The sequence below is a fragment of the Bos indicus x Bos taurus genome, chromosome 24, assembly GCF_003369695.1.
Source record: "Bos indicus x Bos taurus breed Angus x Brahman F1 hybrid chromosome 24, Bos_hybrid_MaternalHap_v2.0, whole genome shotgun sequence".
Taxonomy (NCBI): domain Eukaryota; kingdom Metazoa; phylum Chordata; class Mammalia; order Artiodactyla; family Bovidae; genus Bos; species Bos indicus x Bos taurus.
This window is the reverse complement of record NC_040099.1, coordinates 22,114,856-22,138,493: the sequence shown is the minus strand read 5'-3', so window position 1 is coordinate 22,138,493 and position 23,638 is coordinate 22,114,856. Positions and strand designations below refer to the sequence as shown.

The following is a 23,638-nucleotide window of genomic DNA, read 5'->3' as shown; positions in this document are numbered from 1 at the left end:
CATTTGTAATAAAAGCTTTTCCTGCTGCCTCTCCTCCTCTGTCTGGAAAGCCAGAATTCTAACTTCAGCTCTATTCTCGGACTTCGGCCTCAGGGACGTCGCGCTGCCAGTTTCAGTATCTGGGAGCCAGTGACATTTTGTCCTGCCACCATCCTGCCTGCGCTCCCAGGGCCTCTCCCATTCCTGCATTCCTGATTCCCATGTAGAGGCCAGAGCTTATGGCACGAAGCTGCTTATGTCAGACAGCTTGTTTTGATAAAATTTGATGAGTGCATTACCCTAAAGGAAGTCACTGGTGTTAGAAACGAGAAGTGAAACCAAGCACCCAACTCGTCGTAAAAAGAAACCTTTCATACCAACGTGGTGATTCTTCACCTGCCGTTCCTTTCTTGTGTCAGTTGATTGAATCTTTGTCTGCATCGTAGGCAGATTTGAAGTTTTGTGTTTTTCCCTAAGGCATTCGAATGCAGGATGCTGAGTTGCAGGGTAATTATGATTTCATTGAACAAAACAACTGGAAATGGTCCAGTTAGACTTTAGCGTTCTTTGCATCCAGTTTTCAACTCAGAGTTAATGTCTATGAAAATTATTTTCATGATTTTATTTTACCGCTCTTAAAATACCAGCTCTTTTCTGAGTATTACATGTTTCTGTCTGTCATAATCTAATTATTTCTCTAAAATATACTTTTAAATACAAATATTGGTACCTAAAGCTTAATCAAGGGCTATTTGGTGTGTAGATTTTTGTGCTGTGGTCAGTGGTTCATTCATGCTGACTCTTTGGGACCCCATGGACTGTAGCCTGCCAGGCTCCTCTGTCCGTGGGATTTTCCAGGCAAGCATACTGGAGTGGGTAGCCATTTCCTACTCCAGGAGATCTTCCCAACCCAGGGATTGAACTCCAGTCTCCTGAATGGGCAGGCAGATTCTTTACCACTAGCGCCACCTGGGAAGCCCAATGTAAATTTTTACTGTATTGAAATTTCCTACTGTAAGAAGAAAATAGTCTTCATTCTCCATGATTTTTTGATGAAGAACCACTTTTAAATCAACTCACTGCATTGATCTTGGGGGATTCTCTGGTGGCTCAGATGGTCAGTCTGCCTGTAACACAGAAGACCCAGGTTTGATCCCTGGGTCGGGAAGATCCCCTGGAGAAGGGAATAGCTATCCACTCCAGTGTCCTTGCCCGGAGAATTCCACGGACAGAGGAGCCTGATGGGCTACAGTCCATGGGGAGGCAAAGAGTTGGACAAGACTGAGCAACTAAATACACACACACACACATTGATCTAATATCTGATCGATTATCTCTATGAGAGTGTTGCTTTTAACATTGTTCTGTAAGTTTCTTAATAAAAATCTGATTTAAAGGCAACTTCACTTTTAAAGGGGCTCAAATGGTAAAGAATTCGCCTGCAATGCAGGAGACCCAGGTTTGATTCCTGGGTCAGCTACCCACTCCAGCATTCCTGACTGGAGAATCCCATGGTCAGAGGAACCTGGCAAGCTACCATCCATGGGGTCACAAAGAGTTGGACATGACTGAGCGACTAATACAACACTTACTTTGTAAAAAGTACTCCTGGTTTTTGAAGGCAGGTTGTGAACAGAGAGCTTTGGTATCTTTAAATGCAATTTGTTGCAGCTTATAAGATTCTTAAAAAGGTTTTATATCATAGGAATCAGTAAAACTTCAGGACATGTATCAGATGAAAGCCCAATGACATGGTTTGACAAGGATTTTTAATATATCTGATGATACTCTTAAAAATCCATCTGTTGGCATAATGATTGCTGGCTTATTTCTTTTTCTGTAAAAGAAAGATGAAAATATCCTTTGACAGCTTCCTGAGTGGGAGAAGGGCATGGATGGAGTGCTTTTAGCATCCAGTATAAGTCACAGAAGCCTTCTCCATCTATGTCTGCAAGAGTTGAAGTCTTCCTGCTGGTTCCAACTCCTTTTCCTCTTCAAGGAGTCAGTTTGAAAGCGATCTGTCTTTGAGACTCGTTTAAAATATGAATTAAAAGTGTCTGACATAACTCCAAGCAAAAGGAAGAAGCAGGAAGCTCTGTTGAGGACCCTGAGAATTCCAGGGAGCAAACTCAGTTGAAACCAAGTTTCTCAATTCCTGATCTCTGAATCTGTGACTTGGGGCAGGTGAAGTAGACAGAGTCCTAAGTTCACTTTCGCAGAGTTTAATAGGACTGTGTAACTGAAGCTCTGAAGCTGCTGCTCATGCCAGGAATGCGAAAGACGCCTATGAAAACAGCATGGGGCTACTACCAATTTCAGCACATTTTTGTTGGATTAGAAAAATGCAGTTGAAGTTGGGAGCTTTAAATTCCTTTAAAACGTTCACGTTTCAAAGCATTGTGTCATAGTTGCCATTAAAGTCTTCAAGCCTTGTGTTTGTGTAGGTAGCGTGGTTTCTGCTGATGTGGTGGAAATCTGTAACCCTGTGTTTTGAAGCCTCACTTTGCTCATTAGGAAGCCCCGATTTCCCAAAGGGAATACTGCCTCCACCATGAGGTTTGGGCTTTGGTAACCGATGCAGTTCTGCGGTGAGATCAGTTCAAGAAAAGATGGGCTGAATGCAAAAACAGAGCGGGAATGATTTTGTGATTATTGTGTAAAAACAGTATTCTAATGGGAAAGATACGTAATAGTCAGCTGCAGAAGATGACAGAAAATATGATTCTGTTGCTGAGTGTATCAATATCAAGAGCTCAAAGAAGGGTACCTGGATGGGAAGGACATGAGTGGGTGCTCCTGGGAGCATCCTGCAGATGCAGCTACATACTCCTGTCTCCTATAGCAAAGGAGCAAAAGATGGCGATGGCTACAAGCAGGCACGCTGGCAAAAATCTTAGTCATAGGATGAAACACATTGTTGTCTCCTAATTAGCAGAAATATCAAGTGTCCCTTAAAAGACAAGTTGGTGATGGACTGCGAATTAGAGAATCATCTGATTTTAGGGCTTAGAGCTGTCCAGACCAGACATTTTGCAGCTAGGAATACTGTTGACTTAGAAGGGTGTGATGACATGTCACAGTCCATTCAAGATGATTGAGGCTTTGATCCAAGGGCCAGTAGTCTGGTTTTCTATCCTTCCCACCCCCTCCTCTGTCTTCACTGATAGTAATTTGAGTAAATAAGCTTTTTTAAAACATTGTATGATTTCTGTAATTAAAGGTATAATTGCACAGATGTGTCCATTAAATAGATGTCCTTTTTTTTGCTTCCGACCCTTCATCAGTACCAAGTAAGATTGTGGAAAGTGATAATTGAATACCTCAGTGACATAGGCTTTTCTATAGAAGGGTTCCCTGGCCTGGAGAAAATCAGATGGGCAATTTGAGTAGCTGTTAATGGCCAAACCAAATATAGCTTGATGTCTTCTCCACAGATTGTGTCCCATTTCTGGGAAAATACTGTGAAATCTTGACAGCAGTAATGTATTATTTTTTTCAAAGACTATAGAAATTTATTTATTTTAATTTTTGTTGGAGAATAGTTGACTTACAATGTTGTGTTACAGATGTGCAGAAAAGTGAATAGTAATATATTATTGGGAGAGGCTATGCTTTATATATATATATACACATACACACACACATACATACATACACACACACATATATATACACTGTATATGTAAAATAAAGTTATTAGGAGTATGTATACTAAAATATAAAATCATGACTTTGGGGCAGATTAATGAGCTATGTGTCAAGCCCAGTCCTCCAAGATTATGAGGAGCAAACAGCTGACACCCCTCCTATCAGTCTGAAAGGTTCGTATGTTCTCTTTCCTTTGTGACTCCTTATAAAATTATAATCTAGCAAGTTTTCTAAGCTCTCTTTGAACCTTTAAATTTTATAAATCTTAGAAGCAGCATAGAGAAGGAGAAAAAAAAAACTTTTTAATTGGAGTTCAGAACAGAGTGTAAATTCCTCTTCTGTTACTTTTGTTAGCAGAATGACTTTCTGAGCCTGTTCCCAAATCTGTAAAATAGGGTGAAGACAATTTAAAATACTTAACCTCCATGGGATTCAGAAGGTTTCTAATAGATAGGAAAGCTTTACAGATTTTACACAAATAGGTGTTTTCCTTTCGTCTATTTCTTGGCATAATACAACCCATAAACTTATTGAGTAATATTTCCTTTCTCTTTTGTTATCTGAAATTTTCCTTTTAAAAAAATGTCAGTTTATTCTGATATTCTGCTGGGGTCCTGGGATGGGATCTGGTAAAAATGAGATCGTTTGTCTTCTCATGCTCTTCATGAATTCATAGACTTAAATCATACATCCTCAAGTCTTTTGATTCTGAATATTCATTCTTGAGTTCTGCCTTCATACTGTGCCCCAGCTGTTCATTTTGAATTCCTGTCCCCCAATTTTTCAGCTCCATTATGTCACTTTTGATACATTGCAACTGAAATTATCCTCAGGGCTATAGGCGCAGGCATAGCATGATATTGTACAAAGGCAGAATATTTTCCTTTTTTCTGCGTATTTCCTGATTATTTCCAGAGTCTCATTGACCTTCATAAAACTGCAGTAGCACCTTGAGCCAATGGGCTTAGAGCATAGCCCATCATAATTGATGTCTTGGTAAGCACAACATCCTACAATTTGTACTGCTTTTACCTTGGTGTGATAGCTAGTATTTAGCCTTTTAAATCTTGTTTTTCACTTTTCTGAAGACTGATTTCCAGAGTAGCTCTTGTTTTGGTTAGGTTTCTTTTTGTCTTTAATGTATTTATACCCTATTAATTCTTAAAAAAACAGATGGCAACTCTTTCAGTAATGCCTCTTACCTGGGACTTTGGTAACATTAGAATTTTATTGTTTACCAGCCCTTGTTGTGGTTCAGCTGTCACAACCTGTAAAGCTTCATTCATTAACCAGGTGTTTATTGACGCTCACATTGTGCGAGTTACCGCATTAAAGGCTTGGATACAGAGGGGACCCAGCCAGATTAATGTGCAGACTCTCTTAACCTGCATTCCACAAACCAACATATGAGTTAACCATAAAATACCAGACCTAAAACTAAATGAGGTGGTCGAGTAACTCAGGGGTCACTTCACATGGTGTGGTCAGGGACGGCCTCTGAGGAGGTGACCTCTAAGCCTTGCCATGATTAGCAAGAACGTGGAGTACAAGGAAGCCAGTGTGAAAGGAGCTTCCAGGGAGCAGTAGACAGAGGCCTGGTCACCGGCAGTGTGGTCAGGGAAGGAGTTTGGATTTTGTAATGGTTTCACAGGAACCACTGGTGTATCCTTAACAAGGGGCAGTACATGAGTCGTGGCAACCTTGGCATAATTTGATGAAAGTGGGATCTGTGTAAAATGTAGGCCACATTATTGTGAAATGAATGAAATGACCCACAAATCTCTACACCTGTCAATGAGGTGAGCAATATCCTAAATTGTGGCTGGCTAGACTTTTAGGGCAATGGCAGTGATTTTCAAGTTGTTGAATTTTCAAGCTAGTTGGTACCTGTTTTGTCTAATTAAGGAACAAAATACACACTTTTAAGATGGAGGTACTGGTCACCAGAGCCCAATACTATTCAGAAGTTGAGCTGCATGAAGAAAAAAGGTGACTGTTAGACTCAGTAACAGAGACGCTATTGATGATAACCTTGTAACCTCAATAGTAAGATTGGAAGACAATTGAATTGGTTTGAGTGGTAGAGTAAACATTGAAAATAGAGACAATTTTGTCAAGCTTTGCTGTGTATAGGAGGAAATAAATAGCATAGTAGCTAAAAAGTTGGGGCTTCCCTGGTGGCTCAGTGGTAAAGAATCTGCCTGCAATGCTGGAGACACAGGTTTGATCCCTGGGTGGGGAAGATGCCATGGAGATGGACATGGCAATACAGTTCAGTATTCTTGCCTGGGAAATCCCATGGACAGAGGAGCTTGGCAAGCTGCAGTTCATGGGATTGCAAAAGAGTTGGACACAGATTAGGGACTAAACAACAACAAACTAACAGATTATATGGAGTTAAGGAGGTTTTTAAAATCGTATTTTGTCAAAATCATATGACACCAGAGCATGTTTGCATACATTAAGAATAGTCAGGGGACTTTGCTGGTGTTCTAGTGGTGCGCCCAGCCCAGGTGCCTCAGGGCCAAAAAATCAGCACATTCAACAGAAGCAATATTGTAACAAATTCAATAAAGACATAGCTCAGTTGGTAAAGAATCTCCCGGCAATGCAGGAGACCCGGGTTCGACCCCTGGGTCAGGAAGATGCACTGGAGGAGGGAATGGCAACCCAATCCAGTATTCTTGCCTGGAGAATCCCATGGACAGAGGAGCCTGGTAGGCTACAGTCCATGGGGTCACAAGAGTTGGACATGACTTTAAAATGGTCCCCATCAAAAAAAAAAAAAAAACACCAAGACCATATGGAGAGAAATTGACGTTGCAGGAGAGTGAGGAAAGTTGCAATAGTGACATCCATGAGAAGGTGAGGGGAGATGGGATCCAGAGCACAGATGGAGGGGTGACCTTTGATGGGAATCGGAACAGGACAGCCTTGTTTAGGTTATGCCTGAGCCTGGTTTCCTGCCCCACAAGAACCACTGATGATATTCTTAGTAGCAACAGTTAATGTCAAGGTATCCTTTTCATGATGTCTCTTTTAAGCACTAGAGATTTGAGGAATGGAAGCTGAACTATCCAAATGGACATACCCAGAGGCAGTAGCAACAATTCTTTAGTAACATTTTCAAAGTCAGTAAGATATTTTAAAAAAATTCTCAGGGCCTCTTTTGACTCTAGAAAATGACATACAATATTATACCTAAATGATCATATAACATAACTTACTGCAAATGCTAATGTAACCCACCCTTTAATTCATTGTTTGTTGAAGGAATTAGTCAGCTTCTTTGCTGTTTACATGAAATGAGTAGGGAAGGTGTGAAAAGCCCAGGACATACTGGTAGCTGATGTGCAATAAGGATTCTGCTTCTGCTGCCAAGTCATTTCAGTCGTGTCCGACTCTGTGCGACCCCCATAGACGGCAGCCCACCAGGCTCCGCCGTACCTGGGATTCTCCAGGCAAGAACACTGCAGTGGGTTGCCATTTCCTTCTCCAATGCATGAAAGTGAAAAATGAAAGTGAAGTTGCACAGTCGCGCCCGACTCTTCGCGACCCCATGGACTGCAGCCTACCAGGCTTCTCTGCCCATGGGATTTTCCAGGCAAGAGTACTGGAGTGAGTTGCCATTGCCTTCTCCAATAAGATTCTAACCAGATCATTTTTTTTTTTTTTAACTTTAGTTCTCAAGCTTTTAGACCCTCAAAAATATGGACGGTTTCCCATAGTTATAAGTTATTTCTTTAAACTTAAAAGAACCATAAGAAAAGAAGACAAAACCACACAAAAAGTGTTACTCAGCCATTAAAAAGAATGCATTTGAGTCAGTTCTAATGAGGTGGATGAAACTGGAGCCTATTATACAGAGTGAAGTAAGCCAGAAAGAAAAACACCAACACAGTATACTAATGCGTATATATGGAATTTAGAAAGATGGTAACAATAACCCTGTATATGAGACAGCAAAAGAGACACTGATGTATAGAACAGTCTTTTGGACTCTGTGGGAGAGGGAGAGGGTGTGATGATTTGGGAGAATGGCATTGAAACATGTATAATATCATATATGAAACGAGTCACCAGTCCAGGTTCGATGCACGATACTGGATGCTTGGGGCTGGTGCACTGGGACGACCCAGTGGGATGATATGGGGGGTGGGGAGGGGGGTTCAGAATGGGGAACACATGTATACCTGTGGCGGATTTATTTCGATATATGGCAAAACCAATACAATATTGTAAAGTTAAAAAATAAAATTAAATTAAATTAAAAAAAAAAAAGGAGTTTGTGAATCTAAGCCAGCAGTGTAATGAAAATTTTGTGAACACCACGAAGTAGGACTTAGTTCAAGGAATGCAAAGATGATTTAACATTAGGAAATCAGTGATGGTGATTGAAGAAATTTAATGTTAATTAAAGGAGGAAAACATTTTTGTTATCTCCATGGTAGTTGAAAAGGTAGTGGGTATATATTCTTTGTATACTTGATATATATACATATATACATGGTACAACAAATGCATCATTTTATGCATTGATTTCTCCCAATAAAACCAGAGAACTAACTGAAAATATATTAGAACTCATGAATAATAACTATAGCAGTAAAAGTAAATGTTTAAAACCAGTAATTTCCAATCTAGATAAAATGGACAAATAACCTAAAAAGACATAAACTACTAAAACTTAAAAAATAGACATTGTGAATAGTCCTATGTAACAAGAGATTGCATTTGCAATTAAAAAAGAAATAATTTCCACAAAGAAAAACCCAGACCCAAATAACTTAACATTGAATTCTACCAACATTTAAAGAAAATCTAACACCAATCCTTTAAAAACTCTTCCAAAAAATAAAAGAGAGGGAATGCTTTACAGTTCATTCTCTGAGATCAGTATCACCCTGATATCAAAACCAAAAAAAAAAAAAATCACACAAAAACTATAGATCAGTATCTCCTACGAATATAGACACAAAAATCCTCAACAAATACTAGCAGAATAAATCCAGCAACATACAAAAAGGATTATATACTAGGATCAAGTGGGGTTAATGCAAGGTTGTCTTAGCATATGAAAAGCAATGTTGTACTCAGTATTAATAAAGGACAAAGGCCACGTGATAGTCTCAGTGAATATTAAAAAAGGAATTTGACAAAATTTAATACCCTTTAAAACCACTAAAACTAGGAATAGAAAGGAACTTTTCAATCTGATAATGTCATCTATGAAAAACCCACGCTTATTATCATATTGGGCTTCCCAGGTGGTGTTCGTGGTTAAGAACCTGCCTGCCAATGCAGGAGACATAAGAGGTGCAAGTTCAATCCCTGGGTCAGGAAGATCCCCTGGAGGAGGGCATGGCAACCCACTCCAGGATTCTTGCCTGGAAAATCCCATGGGCAGAGGAGCCTGGTGGGCTACAGCCCATAGGGTTGCAAAGAGTATCATACTTAGAATGAATAACTAGATGCTTCTCCCACAAAGACCAAGAATAAGACAGGAGGCCCACTCTTAGCACTTTTATTCAACATTTTTTAGAGGTTCCAGCCAGGCCAGTTGGGAAAGAAAAAGAAATGAGGTATTCAGCTTGGAAAGAAAGAAGTAAAACTAGTCATGATCTTGTATGTAGGAAATCCTAAGGGACCAACAAAAAGCTATTAAAACTAATAAGCAGGATTGAAGGATACAAGATCAGTATCCCCAAATCAACCTCATTAGTGTCATCTGAAAATAAAATTAAGAGTACAGTTCCATGTAAATAGAATTAAAGAGAATACAACAGGAAGAAATTTAACAAAGAATTGTAAGACACACTAAAAACTTTGAAACATCATTGGAGGAACTTAAGTGGAAAGATATCTCCTGTTTGTGGATTGGAAAACCTAATGTTTTTAAGATGGCATTGCTCCCCAAATTAATCTTTAGATTCAGTTAAGTCCCTGTCAGAATCTCAACTACCTTTTTACAGGAATTGAGCTGATTCTAAGATTAATAGATAAATTCATGGAACTCAGAACAGCTGAAGGAGTCTTGAAAAGGAAAAACAAGATTTGAAGACTTCTACTTTTGATTTGAAAACTGATTACAAACCTGTAGTAATCAGGACAGTGTTACTGGCCCAAGGATGGGTATATAGATGGAATAGAATTGAAAGCTCAGGAATAAACCATATATATATCATTAATTGATTTCAACAAGAGTGCCAAGATAATTAAATGGTGCTGGGACAGCTGAATGGTCATGTGCAAAATAATGACATTTGGATCCAAACTTCACAGCATATAGAAGAAATAATTGAAAATGCATCATTGACCTAAATGTAAGAACTAAAACCAAACAACTTTTAGAAGAAAAGTAAGTGAAATCATTATGCATTTGGATTAAGCAATGGTTTCTTAGATATGACAGAAGCCAAGTAATTACCAAAAGAAACAATGGATGAATTGTGCTTCATCAAAGTTAAAAAATTTTGTGCTTCAAAGGATATCATCAAGAAAAAGACTCATCAGGGACCTCCCTTGACGGTTCAGTGACTAAGACTTTGCACTCCCAATGCAGGGGGTCCAGGTTCAATCCCTGATCAGGGATCTAGATCCCACATGCAGCAACTAAAGATTCTCCATACCACAACTAAAGATCCTGCATGTTACAAGGATAGAAGATCCCACTGGATCCTGTGTGCCACAACTAAGACCTGGTGCAGCCTAAAGAAATAAATATTTTTAAAAGAAGAAAAAGACAATCCAGAGGAAAAAATATTTGCAAAGCAAATATCTGATAAAAGATTTGTTTCTGAAATGTAGAAAAAAACTCTTAAATTCACCAATAAGATATTTAACCCCATTTAAAAATGAGCGAGGGATTAGCATTGGAGAAGGAAATAGCAACCTACTCCAGTATTCTTGCATGGAAAATTCCATGGACAGAGGAGTCCGGTGGGCTACAGTCCATGGGGTCTCAAAGAGTTGGACATGACTGAGCAACTAACCCCACCCCCTGCAAAGGATTTGCATAAACATTTCTCCAAAGAAGATATACAGATAGTCAAAAAGCATATGGAAGAGATGTTTAACGTCATTTGTCTTTAGGGAAATCAAAAATTTACATCCACTAGGATGGCTGGAATCAAAAAGACAGTAAATGTTGTTGAAGGTCTGGAGAACCTGGAATCCTCATACATTGCTGGTGGGGTTGTGAAATGGAGCACCTGCTTTGGAAAACAGTCTGGCTGTCCCTCAAAATGTTAAACACAAAGGTGCCATTTTCCACTCCTAGGTATATCTCAGGAGAATAGAAAACTTATGTTCATGCAAAATCTTGTACATGAGTGTTTGTAGCAGCCTTGCTCATAATAACCCCAAAGTGAAAACAACTCAGATGTTGATCAGCTGATGATTGAATCAATAAAATATGTTGTATTCATACAATGGAGTATTATTCAGCCATAAAAAAAGAACATGATGTTCTGAGACATGCCACAACCTGGATGAACCTGGGAAAGATTTTGCTAAGTGAGTGAAACCGGATACAAAGGCCACATACTTTGTGATTCCATTTATATGAAATGTCCAGAGTAAGCAAGTCCGTAGCAACTGAAAACTGATTTAGTGCTTAATTACCATGGCCTTGGAGGAGGAGAGAGTCAAGAGTCTCAGCTAACATGACTGGGATTTTTTTGGCAGGTGAAAATCTTGAAAATCTTCTGGAAATAGAAAGTGGATAGAGGCATGATTCTGTGACTGTACTAAAAACCTCTGGATTATAAACTTTAGAAGATTGAACTTCATGGTATATGAATTATATTTCAATAGAGCTCTGTCATTACATAGTAAATGACTACTTTTAAAAGAAAATCTATTTTCTTCATGCTGTGAATGACAAATTCAAAAATATTACAGAAAGAATAAGTGCATAATAGAATTTGAGAAATTTTTGAGGAAAGGGAGAGGAGAAATTATGCTCCATGTAATAATACATGTGATTGTTGTCGTTTAGTCACTAAGTCTGACTCTCTTGTGAACCCACGGGCTGTGACCCCCGGCTTTGTCCATTGGATTTCCCAGACAAGAATGCTGGGAATTTCCTTCTCCAGGGGATCTTCGTGACCCAAGGATCAAACTCAGGTCTCCTGCATTGGCAGGCAGATTGGCAGTACTCTTTACCACTGAGCCACCAGGAAGAGTGTGCAAATATCACAGGGACAGGACCCCCCCCCCCAAAAAAAAAAAAAAAAAACTAGGAAGCGACTTTAAGAGCATGTATTGGAAAAGTCATAGAGAGTAAAAGCAGTTATTCCTTGGTGGGAAGAGTATAGATTATTTATGAAACGATGGTGTTCATCCCCTCCCTAACTTTATCAATCAGCATTTGGGGTTGGAACACAGCAGAAAATAATTGTGGCAAGTTGAAGCAGAGACAGATTTATAGAAACGATACTGGGCAGCTCAGAGTCTTTGGGGAAGCAAGCTCAGAAGATGACAGCAAGCAAAAGATGCTAAGAAACTAGAAAGAGAGCCTCGCTCAAGCCACTGGCTTGGGATGGTCAGGGTGATGCTGGGCTGCTCCAGCTTCTGCTAGATCCCACCGCGGCCATCATGACCAAATTCTAATGGTCCCTGCATGTTTCAGTCACTCCCTCAAGATTTGGAAACCTAGGCAACAGCATCCAAAGACAGAGCCTAAGTCACAGGCTGGGTGTGGGGAAAGGACTGTCCACCCACCTTCGGTGCTATGGTGGGAGGCAGGACCCTCTTGCATCAAGTCAGATGGGAAGGTGTCCAATTGCTGGGGAGCCAAAAATGCCATTTTCACTGACATTTGGAATAACTAAAATTAGAACCATCCTTTACATCATAGACCGAAATAAATTCCACATGGATTCAGAATGTAAATGTAAAAGTTGAGACCATAAAAGTACTTAAAGAAAATACACATGCATATTTATGTAATCTTGGCTTGGGAAAGTTGCTAAGCATGATATAAAAATCAGAAGGCCATTAAAAATGTCAGTAGAGAATATTTAATGATCCGGAAAGGGAATCACGGTCTGTTAAATTAAAAAAAAAAAAAAAAGAATGGGTTGTGCCAGAATATTAACAGTGGTTTTCTCTGGATGATGAGATGGAGATGATTTTTTGTTCCTTGCTTCACATACTGTAAGATTTTTTTTTCCTCAAAAGCTGCTATTACTTTTCAAATTTGGAAAATGAGTGATTTGCTTGGTAGGTTTGTAAGAATGCGTAGATACTAGTGTCTCCATAAGTAAACTTTATGCTAAACACTACAGAAGTGAAAATAACTCTTTAAATGGCAGGTAATAAGACACTTGTGTTTAGACATCCCCTTTTCTATAAAAATTATGTTGAATGGCTATTGGTATTGGCTCCATCTGGTGGCACGTCAAAAGGAAGACTCAGATAATGGATGACAGCTGTAAGAACACCGCTCTCCCCCCTCCCCTGCCAGGGTCCTGATGCTTATTTCCTCTAGTGTATTTTGTTTTGGTTTGTTTTATGTTGTCTTGTTTTTAAGAGAACCCATCTGCTTGACTACAAAATCCCAGTTTTGTACTCAGGGTATTGGCGTCTAAAGGAGGCATCACAGATGTAAAGATTCTGGAGGTGATAACTTATTGTGGCCTTTATTTTGTCACCTTATCAGTTCAGTTCAGTCGCTCAGTCATGTCCGACTCTTCAGGACCCCATGAACCACTGCACACCAGGCCTCCCTGTCCATCACCAACTCCTGGATTTTACCCAAACTCATGTCCATTGAATCGGTGACGCCATCCAACCATCTCATCCTCTGTCGTCCCTTTCTCCTCCTGCCTTCAATCTTTCCCAGCATCAGGGTCTTTTCAAATGAGTCAGCTCTTCACATGAGGTGGCCAAAGTATTGGAGTTTCAGCTTCAACATGAGTCCTTCCAATGAACACCCAGGACTGATCTCCTTTAGGATGAACTGGTTGGATCTCCTTGGAGTCCAAGGGACTCTCAAGAGTCTTCTCCAACACCACAGTTCAAAAGCATCAATTCTTCGGCATTCAGTTTTCTTTGTAGTCCAACTCTCGCATCCATACATGACCACTGGAAGAACCATAGCCTTGACTAGATGGACTTTGTTGACAAAGTAATGTCTTTGCTTTTTAATATGCTGTCTAGATTGGTCATAACTTTCCTTACCAAGGAGTAAGCTTCTTTTAATTTCATGGCTGCGGTCACTATCTGCAGGGATTTTGGAGCCCAAAAAAATAAAGTCAGCCACTGTTTCCCCGTCTATTTGCCATGAAGTAATGGAACAGGCTGCCATGGTCTTAGTTTTCTGAATGTTGAGCTTTAAGCCAGCTTTTTCACTCTCCTCTTTCACTTTCATCAAGAGTCTCTTTAGTTCTTCTTCACTTTCTGCCATAACGGTGGTGTCATCTGCATATCTGAGGTAATTGGTTTTTCTCCGAGCAATCTTGATTCCAGCTTGTGCTTCATCCAGCCCAGCATTTCTACTCTACATATAAGTTAAATAAGCAGGGTGACAATATACAGCCTTGTTCCTATTTGGATCCAGTCTGTTCCATGTCCAGTTCTAACTTGCTTCCTGACCTGCATACAGGTTTCTCAAGAGGCAGGTCAGGTGGTCTGGTATTTCCATCTCTTTCAGAATTTTCCACAGTTTATTGTGATTCACACAGTCAAAGGCTTTGGCATAGTCAATAAAGCAGAAATAGATGTTTTTCTGGAACTCTCTTGCTTTTTCCATGATCCAGCAGATGTTGGCAATTTGATCTCTCATTCCTCTGCCTTTTCTAAAACCAGCTTGAACATCAGGAAGTTCTTGGTTCACATATTGCTGAAGCCTGGCTTGGAGAATTTTGAGCATGACTTTACTAGCATGTGAGATGAGTGCAATTGTGCAGTAGTTTGAGCATTCTTTGGCATTGTCTTTCTTTGGGATTGGAATGAAAACTGACCTTTTCCAGTCCTGTGGCCACTGCTGAGTTTTCCAAATTTGCTGGCATATTGAGTGCAGCACTTTCACAGCATCATCTTTTAGGGTTTGAAATAGCTCAACTGGAATTCCATCACCTCCACTAGCTTTGTTTGTAGTGATGCTTCCTAAGGCCCACTTGACTTCACATTCCAGGATGTCTGGCTCTAGGTGAGTGATCACACCATCGTGATTATCTGGGTCGTGAAGATCTTTTTTTGTACAGTTCTTCTGTGTATTCTTGCCACTTCTTCTCAATGTCTTCAGCATCTGTTAAGTGACGTCACTCAGTCGTGTCCGACTCTTTGTGATCCCATGGACTGTAACCTACCAGGCTCCTTTGTCCATGGGATTTTCTAAGCAAGAGTACTGGAGTGGATTGCCCTTTCCTTCTCCAGGAGATCTTCCCGACCCAGAGATTGAACCCAGGTCTCCCGCATTGTAGGCAGATGCTTTACTGTCTGAGCCACCAGGGAAGTGCTAACCATTTCTGTCCTTTATTGAGCCCATCTTTGCATGAAATGTTCCCTTGGTATCTCTAATTTTCTTGAGGAGCTCTCTAGTCTTTCCCATTCTATTGTTTTCCTCTATTTCTTTGCATTGATCGCTGAGGAAGACTTTCTTATCTCTCCTTGCCATTCTCTGGAACTCTGCATTCAGATGCTTATATCTTTCCTTTTCTCCTTTGCTTTTCACTTCTCTTCTTTTCACAGCTATTTGTAAGGCCTCCTCAGACAGCCATTTTGCTTTTTCGCATTTCTTTTCCATGGGGATGGTCTTGATCCCTGTCTCCTGTACAGTGTCACGAACCTCCGTCCATAGTTCATCAGGCACTCTGTCTATCAGATCTAGACCCTTAAATCTATTTCTCTCTTCCACCGTATAATCATAAGGGATTTGATTTAGGTCATACCTGAATGATCTAGTGGTTTTCCCCACTTTCTTCAATTTAAGTCTGATGTTGGCAATAAGGAGTTCATGATCTGAGCCACAGTCAGCTCCCAGTCTTGTTTTTGCTGACTGTATAGAGCTTCTCCATCTTTGATTGCAAAGAATATAATCAATCTGATTTCAGTGTTGACCATCTGGTGATGTCCATGTGTAGAGTCTTCTCTTGTGTTGTTGGAAGAGGGTGTTTGTTATGACCAGTGTATTTTCCTGGCAAAACTCTATTAGCCTTTGCCCTGCTTCATTCTGTACTCCAAGGGCAAATTTGCCTGTTACTCCAGGTGTTTCTTGACTTCCTACTTTTGCATTCCAGTCCCCTATAATGAAAAGGACATCTTTTTTGAGTGTTAGTTCTAAAAGGTCTTATAGGTCTTCATGGAACCATTCAACTTCAGCTTCTTCAGCATTACTGGTCGGAGCATAGACTTGGATTACCGTGATATCGAATGGTTTGCCTTGGAAACAAACAGAGATCATTCTGTCGTTTTTTAGATTGCATCTAAGTACTGCATTTTGGACTCTTTTGTTGACTATGGTGGCTACTCTATACTCTAAGGGGCTTCCCTGGTGGCTCAGAGGTTAAAGCGTCTGCCTCCAATGCAGGAGACCTGAGTTCAATCCCTGGGTCGGGAAGATCCCCTGGAGAAGGAAATAATAACCCACTCCAGTATTCTTGCCTGGAGAATCCCATGGATGGAGAAGCCTGGTAGGCTACAGTCCATGGGGTCACAAAGAGTCGGACACGACTCAACGGCTTCACTATCACTATACTCTAAGGGATTCCTGCCCACAGTAGTAGATATGATGGTCATCTGAGTTAAATTCACCCATTGCAGTCCATCTTAGTTCGCTGATTCCTAGAATGTCAGTGTTCGCTCTTGCCATCTCCTGTTTGACCACTTCCAATTTGCCTTGACTCACCTTATATTCTTACCTACAAATAATGGGTTGCCTCACTGTTTTGTATTTAGCAGCAGCCCCTAGTTCCTTGATAGGGCTTCTCTGGTGGCTCAGACAGTAAAGAATCTGCCTGCAATGCAGGAGACCCGGGTTCGATCCCTGGGTTGGGAAGATCCCCTGGAGAAGGGAGTGGCAACCCACTCCAGTATCTATCCTGGAAAATCTCATGGACAGAGGAGCTTGGTGGGCTAGCCCATGGGACCACAAAGAGCTGTACACGATTAAGCAACTAACATTTTCTGCTTCCCTCTTTTCTTGGATTCCTATCTCAGTAAAGGATGCTTAGCCTCCCTTTGACATAAGAGACCAAGTAGTCTCTTCCTATGTAAGGGAGAGTTTCTCAAACAGAATGAAAAGCTTCTTACAAAACCTTGATACCAGTGGATGGAGGGGAGCCCTTTATGTTCAAAAAGGCATATTACTGGCATATTATAGAAACAGACTGAGAGATCTGGAGAAGTGCAGAAGCAAAGAGAACTCACAAATGGCCATTTGTTCCCATTCTCACCACTCAATTTCTTTTTCTACTTGTAAAAGAAAGATAATCTTTCTGACTTGGAATTTCTTTTACTAAATGCCTTTAGCCTTTACTGTTAAGAAGATATGAATTAGTATGTGTGATCCCTCTGCAATTTTCTAGTTGAAATTGTCATGATCTAAGAGTTCTTCATAAAAATGTCCATACAGATATATATGAAAGACCTACTAATGAACCCTTTTTTCTATGACTATTTCCTCAAGGGACTTATCAGACATGTCTATTATTTTCATTTCTCAGTCATAAACAGCATGACTCTGAACTTCTGTAAGTTTCAGCCTCCATGTCTCCACCCTTCATGTTAATATAGGAACCCCATTGCTCTGGACTGGAATTAAATCGGTACACAACTATTTTTGGTATTAGATGGCTTAGTTAAACAGTTTCACCTCAGCCATTTTGCAGGGTGGATTTAAAACAGCTTGGGCGTCGTATACATATTCTTTTTCTGAGCTCCATATTTCCTGTAGTTTGCTCGTGTAGACATTTTCGGCTGTTTTTCTCTTATATATGTTAATGATTTGGAGCCGGTAGCAGCTCGATGGAAGGAAAAATATGCTCCTTTTTTTTCTGAGAGAAGCTAAGAAGAGTTGCTGTCACCCTGATTTCCTTACGTGTTAAAGAATGAAGTTCTGTTCATTGTTCATGGAATCTGGTGATGCTGTCGTGAAGAGCGTCTGTACCACAGTGGTTAGGGGTGAGGAAGTGGAGGAGCTGCATCCAGCTGCACCCCTGCCCTCCAGCACCCAGCCCTGGTGGGCCAGGAGGTGTGGCTGCAGTGAGGAGAGGAGCACACAGCAGGAGGGCTGAGGAAGTGGGGCTCCCTCCTGCCCAGCACCGCTCAGACACACGTGGTACCTTCAGACTCACACCTGTCCTGTCCTTGTCTCTTTTCAGGAGCAGCCTACTGCCAATTCATGGACATGCTCTTCCCAGGCTGCATTAGTTTGAAGAAGGTAAAATTTCAGGCGAAGTTGGAGCATGAATACATTCACAATTTTAAGCTTCTGCAAGCATCGTTCAAGCGAATGAATGTTGATAAGGTAGGAGACAGATTTGTACCTCCGTAAAAGGCATCATCTTTGCTTAACCTTCTTTTTGTGCAGAAATCCAAAAACATTTCAAGGGGCTATATCTTGATATCAGTAGGCTGAGTTCTGTATGTACAACATAAAGCACAACCCTCACTTCTCATACCTGATTGAGGTTTTTATCTAAGATTTCTAAACTTGTAGCCATTCAGCTAAAAATTCTAACAGAAATCATGAATGCTAAAATGTTCTTATTCTGTATTAGCAATGCAGGTGAGAAATTTTCATGTTTGCCAGATGCCACTGTGGCTGTTCGTATGTTTTGTTTCTTTAAAGAAATCATGAAATCCCGAACAAATGGCATGGCTTTGAATCGTAATACCATGACTTGAGCAAGTTATTTAAATTCTTTGAGTATACCCATCTGTAAAATGGGATTGGCATCCCGGTCCCTGTGGTTATGAAGTTAAAGTGAGGGACTACCTGTCCCGAGAGTCCCGTGTATGTACTCAGATTCTCACTCATTGTCCATAAAATGTTCTTTTACCTGCTTTGAACTTTAAAATTTTGTCCTGGCGTGATACAAATGAAGTTAAGCTGGAGTCCTTTTTCCTCCCATAAGGACTATTGCTGAAGCCCATTCAGTTCATATATGTACTAAATTCATAGTCTTTATTTAGGATATAGCTCTTGGAGGGAATAAGTTGGAAAGAAATGAATTTTAAATAAGGAAAAAAAGAAAAGCAAGGGAGAAATGGAAAACTTTTCTTTGCATAGTAATAAATAGTCTATGAAAATAAAAAAATTAAATATTGGGTTATAAGAGGTTAAAAGAAAACAGAAAAGTTTGCTGAACTGTATATATTTTTAATTTAATGCAGTTAGTGTCTTCAAAGCATATAATTAAAGCATTCTTATCAAAATATTAAGAAAATTTTGGCTTCTCATTATTTGTATTGCAGAACATATAATCTCTTACACATTTCAACCTCTTGAATCATTTTCAAGTTTATGACCTTTGCTGTGGTTAATTTGCATCTTGGCTCCTTGTGTATTTATTCAAAACTAAAGCGTAGAGTGTACCTAGAACTATCACAACCTTGTTAATCGACTATAATCCAGTATAAAATAGCAAGTTAAATAAAGAGTTGTGCAGGGTCTCCTTCCTCATTAGCATCATTTCTCTGTACATTTCTGTACTATATCTGGGTACGTGTTTCTAGATCGAATAGAAAAGAGACGCCCATTCGTGGGTTTATTGACAGAACTTGCCATGTAACAAAATTGCGGCTTCATATCCGTAGAAGTGTTCACACAGAGAGCGGGTTAGCCGTTGGTAAGAATGTTGAAGATTAAAAAGAAAAGAATATTGGAGATAAAATTCTGGTGCTGTCACTGGAGGGACAGTGACCTTGATGACCTTCATTGGCCTCTCCAGCTTAATATGCTGCGATTCTACCCAAAGGTCCTGGTGTGGAGACAGGGTCCCTGTCCGTGTTGTTCTAGCCTGTGACGGCACAGGAGAAGTACCTGTACAGATATTTGCTTGTCACCTCTGATTTTGGACTTATGACCTCGGGACTTTAATTTTGATAGGAAATGCAAAATTAAGTCAACAGAACTAAGTACCTGCTTTGACTGGCTAATGCAGCAGCAGCATCTAAAACTGTTGATATGTGTTCCATGTTTGACAGAAAGCAGAATACGGTAGCATGTTAATGAAAGGCCCTTGTGCTCCAACAAGGCGCTTTCTAAAATAATCACAGTATTAGCATAAACAAAAGTTACAAAATATTTATAAATAGTACAATGTTTCTTTTTAATAGTACAATATTTATTTTTAATAGAAAATATTTCTAAATAGTACCATGAAAAGACCTCTGAAGGTAATACCGATTGGCTTTTTAGGTTACCAATAGGAAAGTACTCCATGAAAAGCTATCTTCGTCTCAGAAATTGACATAAATGCTGAGTGTCTCCTCCTCCAGGAGAAGACTCCCCTCCCTTCTGTGACTTCTGTGACTTCAGTCCCTTCTGTGACTCCCCTCACCTGAATCCATTTCTCTTTTCCTCTGCACCCCCATCCACCCATGGCACATTAACTGTGCTCCTGTGTAGCCCGTGAATTACTGTGCCCTGTATTGTGGTTAGTTGCTTTTATTTTATGCTTGTGTCTCTACATTGTAAATAAGTTCCATGAAAGCTCATTTTGTTTCAGAAGAACCATTAGATTAGTGTGTGTTTTCATTGACTTGAGTTCCTATTCATTGGTACTCTCTAACAGTTACAGTTTAAGAGCTTATTCCAACACAACTGGACCAGGTGTTATAAAGAAATAAGGAAAACCCATCGAGCTGTGTGTGTTGGAACAACACAACATCCCAGACGCAGATGTTCATAAGGGGAGATGCTCTGGCAATAAACATTCTATGAAGAGGCTCCGCCCTTCTTGACAGCTTGGGGTATTCCTTATTTTGGAAGGTTTATTCAGATGTGTTAAATATTCCAGGCAAATTAGCTGCAACCTTTTAATTTTCCTTATGGTTTGTTCAGATGTATTAAACATCCCAGGAGAATCAGCTACACCATTTTAATTTTTCTTTAGTATAATGAAGAATTCTATGGATTTGGGAATACCGCTGGCTAAGACACTAGGGCAGAGGCCAGGAGGCATGAATTGCAGACACAGGGAAATAGTTCTGTTTCGGGAGCTGTTCAGTTGTGTTAAATACAAACCAGCCTGGGGGTTGTGACTCACCCGGTGCTTTTATACTGCAGGTAATTCCCGTGGAGAAGCTGGTGAAAGGGCGTTTCCAGGACAACCTGGATTTTATCCAGTGGTTTAAGAAGTTCTACGATGCTAACTACGATGGGAAGGAGTATGACCCCGTAGAGGCACGACAAGGGCAAGACGCAATCCCTCCTCCCGACCCGGGCGAACAGATCTTCAACCTGCCCAAGAAGTCCCACCATGCCAACTCCCCCACAGCAGGTACTGGAGCAGTGTCGTTCTGGAGTCACTTTCGTGTTGGGAAATGCCTCCGGCCCCCCCGTGCTATCCTGTGTTTGCTTGGTTCTTCCCAGTAGTCAGTATTTTCACACCTCTGGATGATGTTTATTGTTATCTGTTTGACCACATTTATCTTCCTAGTAATAAGTCTAACAATCAGGATTTAAACTATTAAAAAGGCAGAACAGTTCACTGGGTGTCACTGAAGCTGTACAACTTCAGGGATAGATTGCATTTTCCTTTTTCGTTTTTTGAGAAATTTCAAGTAATGTGATTAGATTTCAACATATTTTTATTGTTTAATTGCAGCCAGTAGATCTAGAATATGAACTTGTTAATACTTTTAAATATGGATCATATTCTGTAATCCTTCAGAGGAAATTCATGAAAAATCCATCCTGTCTCCTGTGTGGGCAGTGCCAGTTTTTATGGGACCACGTTCAGCAAGACCTCACTTAGCCAACTTTGTCCAAAAGTAAAGTCACTAATGATAAATACCTGGAACTTTAAAAAATGTTTTAACTTTTCTAGAGAAAAATCTTTGCAAGATATGTTACAAACATTCTTTCCTAAAAAAAATCAGACTTTACCAAGCAGAATGTGTTCCTGTTAAATGAGGGTCATTATTATAAACACCAGCTGTGGTACTGGACAGTTAAACAATGAAATCCTCAGAAACCATGTGTTTCCATTTGAAAACCAGCATTTACACTTGTTAATTCAGTAACCTTCATATTATCAGAATACACATTCCTTATTTATGCCCAATCTCTAATCAGAATGATTAAAAATGGTTATAATAAGACTTCCCAGATGGCCCAGTGGTAAAGAATCTGCCTGCCAATTCAGGAGACACAGGTTCAACCCCTGGGTCGGGAAGATCTCTTAGAGAAGAAAACGGCAACCCGCTTTCTTGCCTGGAAAATATTCTTGCCTGGAAAATCCCATGGACAGAGGAACCTGGCGGGCTGTAGTCCATGACGTCACAAAGATTTTGACACAACTTAACTGAGCACGCGTGCGTGCAGTAGTAAACAATGAGTACAGGTATCTGGAACTCAAGGAAGTGTCAGCTAGAGATAAACATTTGGTGAGTCTCCCACATCCAGGTAATTGAGGCTGGAAGTTAGTCCTGAGTAAGAAAGGGGGAGTGCCCGAGGAACTTGAACATTTAATGTTTGGGTAGCAAAGGAGGGACTCACCTGGGAGCAGGGAAGATGCCAGAAAGATGGAAAGAAATGAGGGAATAATGTGTCAGGGGAGCAGAACAGTTATCAGTGTCTAAACCTGTTGAGGAGTCCAGTACACTGAGGACTGGGAGGGTCCGTTGGATGTTTCAACTTGGGGGTCTCTTAGTGGAGTGATGGGTCCAGGAATGGGTTAAAGGAATTGGAGGAAGGAAACTCAGACAGCATAAAAATCCCAACTTTGAAGCCATAGAATTAAATAAGCTTAAAAAAAAAAAAAGACAAGAGACTTCCCTGGTGGTCCAGTGGTTAAGAATCCACCTGCCAGGGCAGGAGACATGGATTCAATCCCTAGTCCAGGAAGATCCCACATGCCTCCAAGCACCTAAGCCTGTGCTCCACAGCTAGAGCCCATGTGCCCAGAGCCTGGCTCTGCAGCAAGAGAATAGTGAAAGTGAAATCGCTCAGTCGTGTCCGACTCTTTTCGACCCCATGGACTGTAGGCTGTAGCCTATCACGCTCCTCCATCCATGGGATTTTCCAGGCAAGAATACTGGAGTGGGTTGCCATTTCCTTCTCCAGAGGATCTTCCTGACCCAGGGATCAAAGCCGGGTCTCCCGCATTGTAGGCAGACGCTTTACCGTCTGAGCGCGCAATGGGAAACCCGAGCATCACAACGAAGAGTAACCCTTGCTCACCGCACCAGCAAAGACCCAACGCAGCTGTAAATAAATAAACAAAGCACAGATCTTTGGGAACACATACACTTAAGGGCAAGAAGAAAACCCTTGCTAAACTGAGAAAAGGAGGAACATTGGGGGGAAAAACAGCTCAGTAGCAGAGTAGGACGTTTCTAGCAAGAGGGTCCAGCAGAAGCACCAAGTATTAATTGTGGAGAGCTCAAGTAGGATGAAGCCTGGAAACAGGCGGAGGAAATCTGGCTCCTGGGAGGTGAGTAATTGTCCTTGAGCAAAACTGATCTGTTGAAATGCTGAATCCATCCACCTCGATGGCACTGGCTTAACAAGGGTGTTACACACAGCTGTGAAAGTGATGTGGGGGAGGAGATTCTGCCTTCACCGAAAGGTCAGGAAAAAGGTGGAGGAAAATAAAAACATTTTGATGGTATGTTTCCCCATTTTGATGGGGAAGAGCTGACAGATGCTTTAGAAAGTTAGACTTGGGGGGAACAATGGTATTGTCCTGGATTTGATTTTGTTTGCTTTTCGGACAAGACACTAGGAGCCGGTTTGTAAGATGGGAGAAAGATTCTCTGAGAAGGACTGTAGCAGGACTCAAGAGGGGAAACTGGTGGAGCGTGACCCTGAGGCTGCAGGGAGAAAAATGGGGTC

The 23,638-nt window shown here is 40.7% G+C and overlaps 1 protein-coding gene across 3 annotated transcripts in view; it reads left to right on the top strand.

The window, feature by feature from the left end:
* The window catches only part of MAPRE2 (microtubule associated protein RP/EB family member 2), a 187,406-nt gene that overhangs the window by 122,023 nt on the left and 41,745 nt on the right, over positions 1-23,638 (top strand). For all 3 annotated transcript variants that reach the window (XM_027526207.1, XM_027526206.1, XM_027526204.1), the window contains 2 exons: positions 17,955-18,100; positions 20,867-21,080. In XM_027526207.1, the coding sequence (XP_027382008.1) occupies positions 17,955-18,100; positions 20,867-21,080 (360 nt within the window). The remainder of the gene's footprint in view (positions 1-17,954; positions 18,101-20,866; positions 21,081-23,638) is intronic.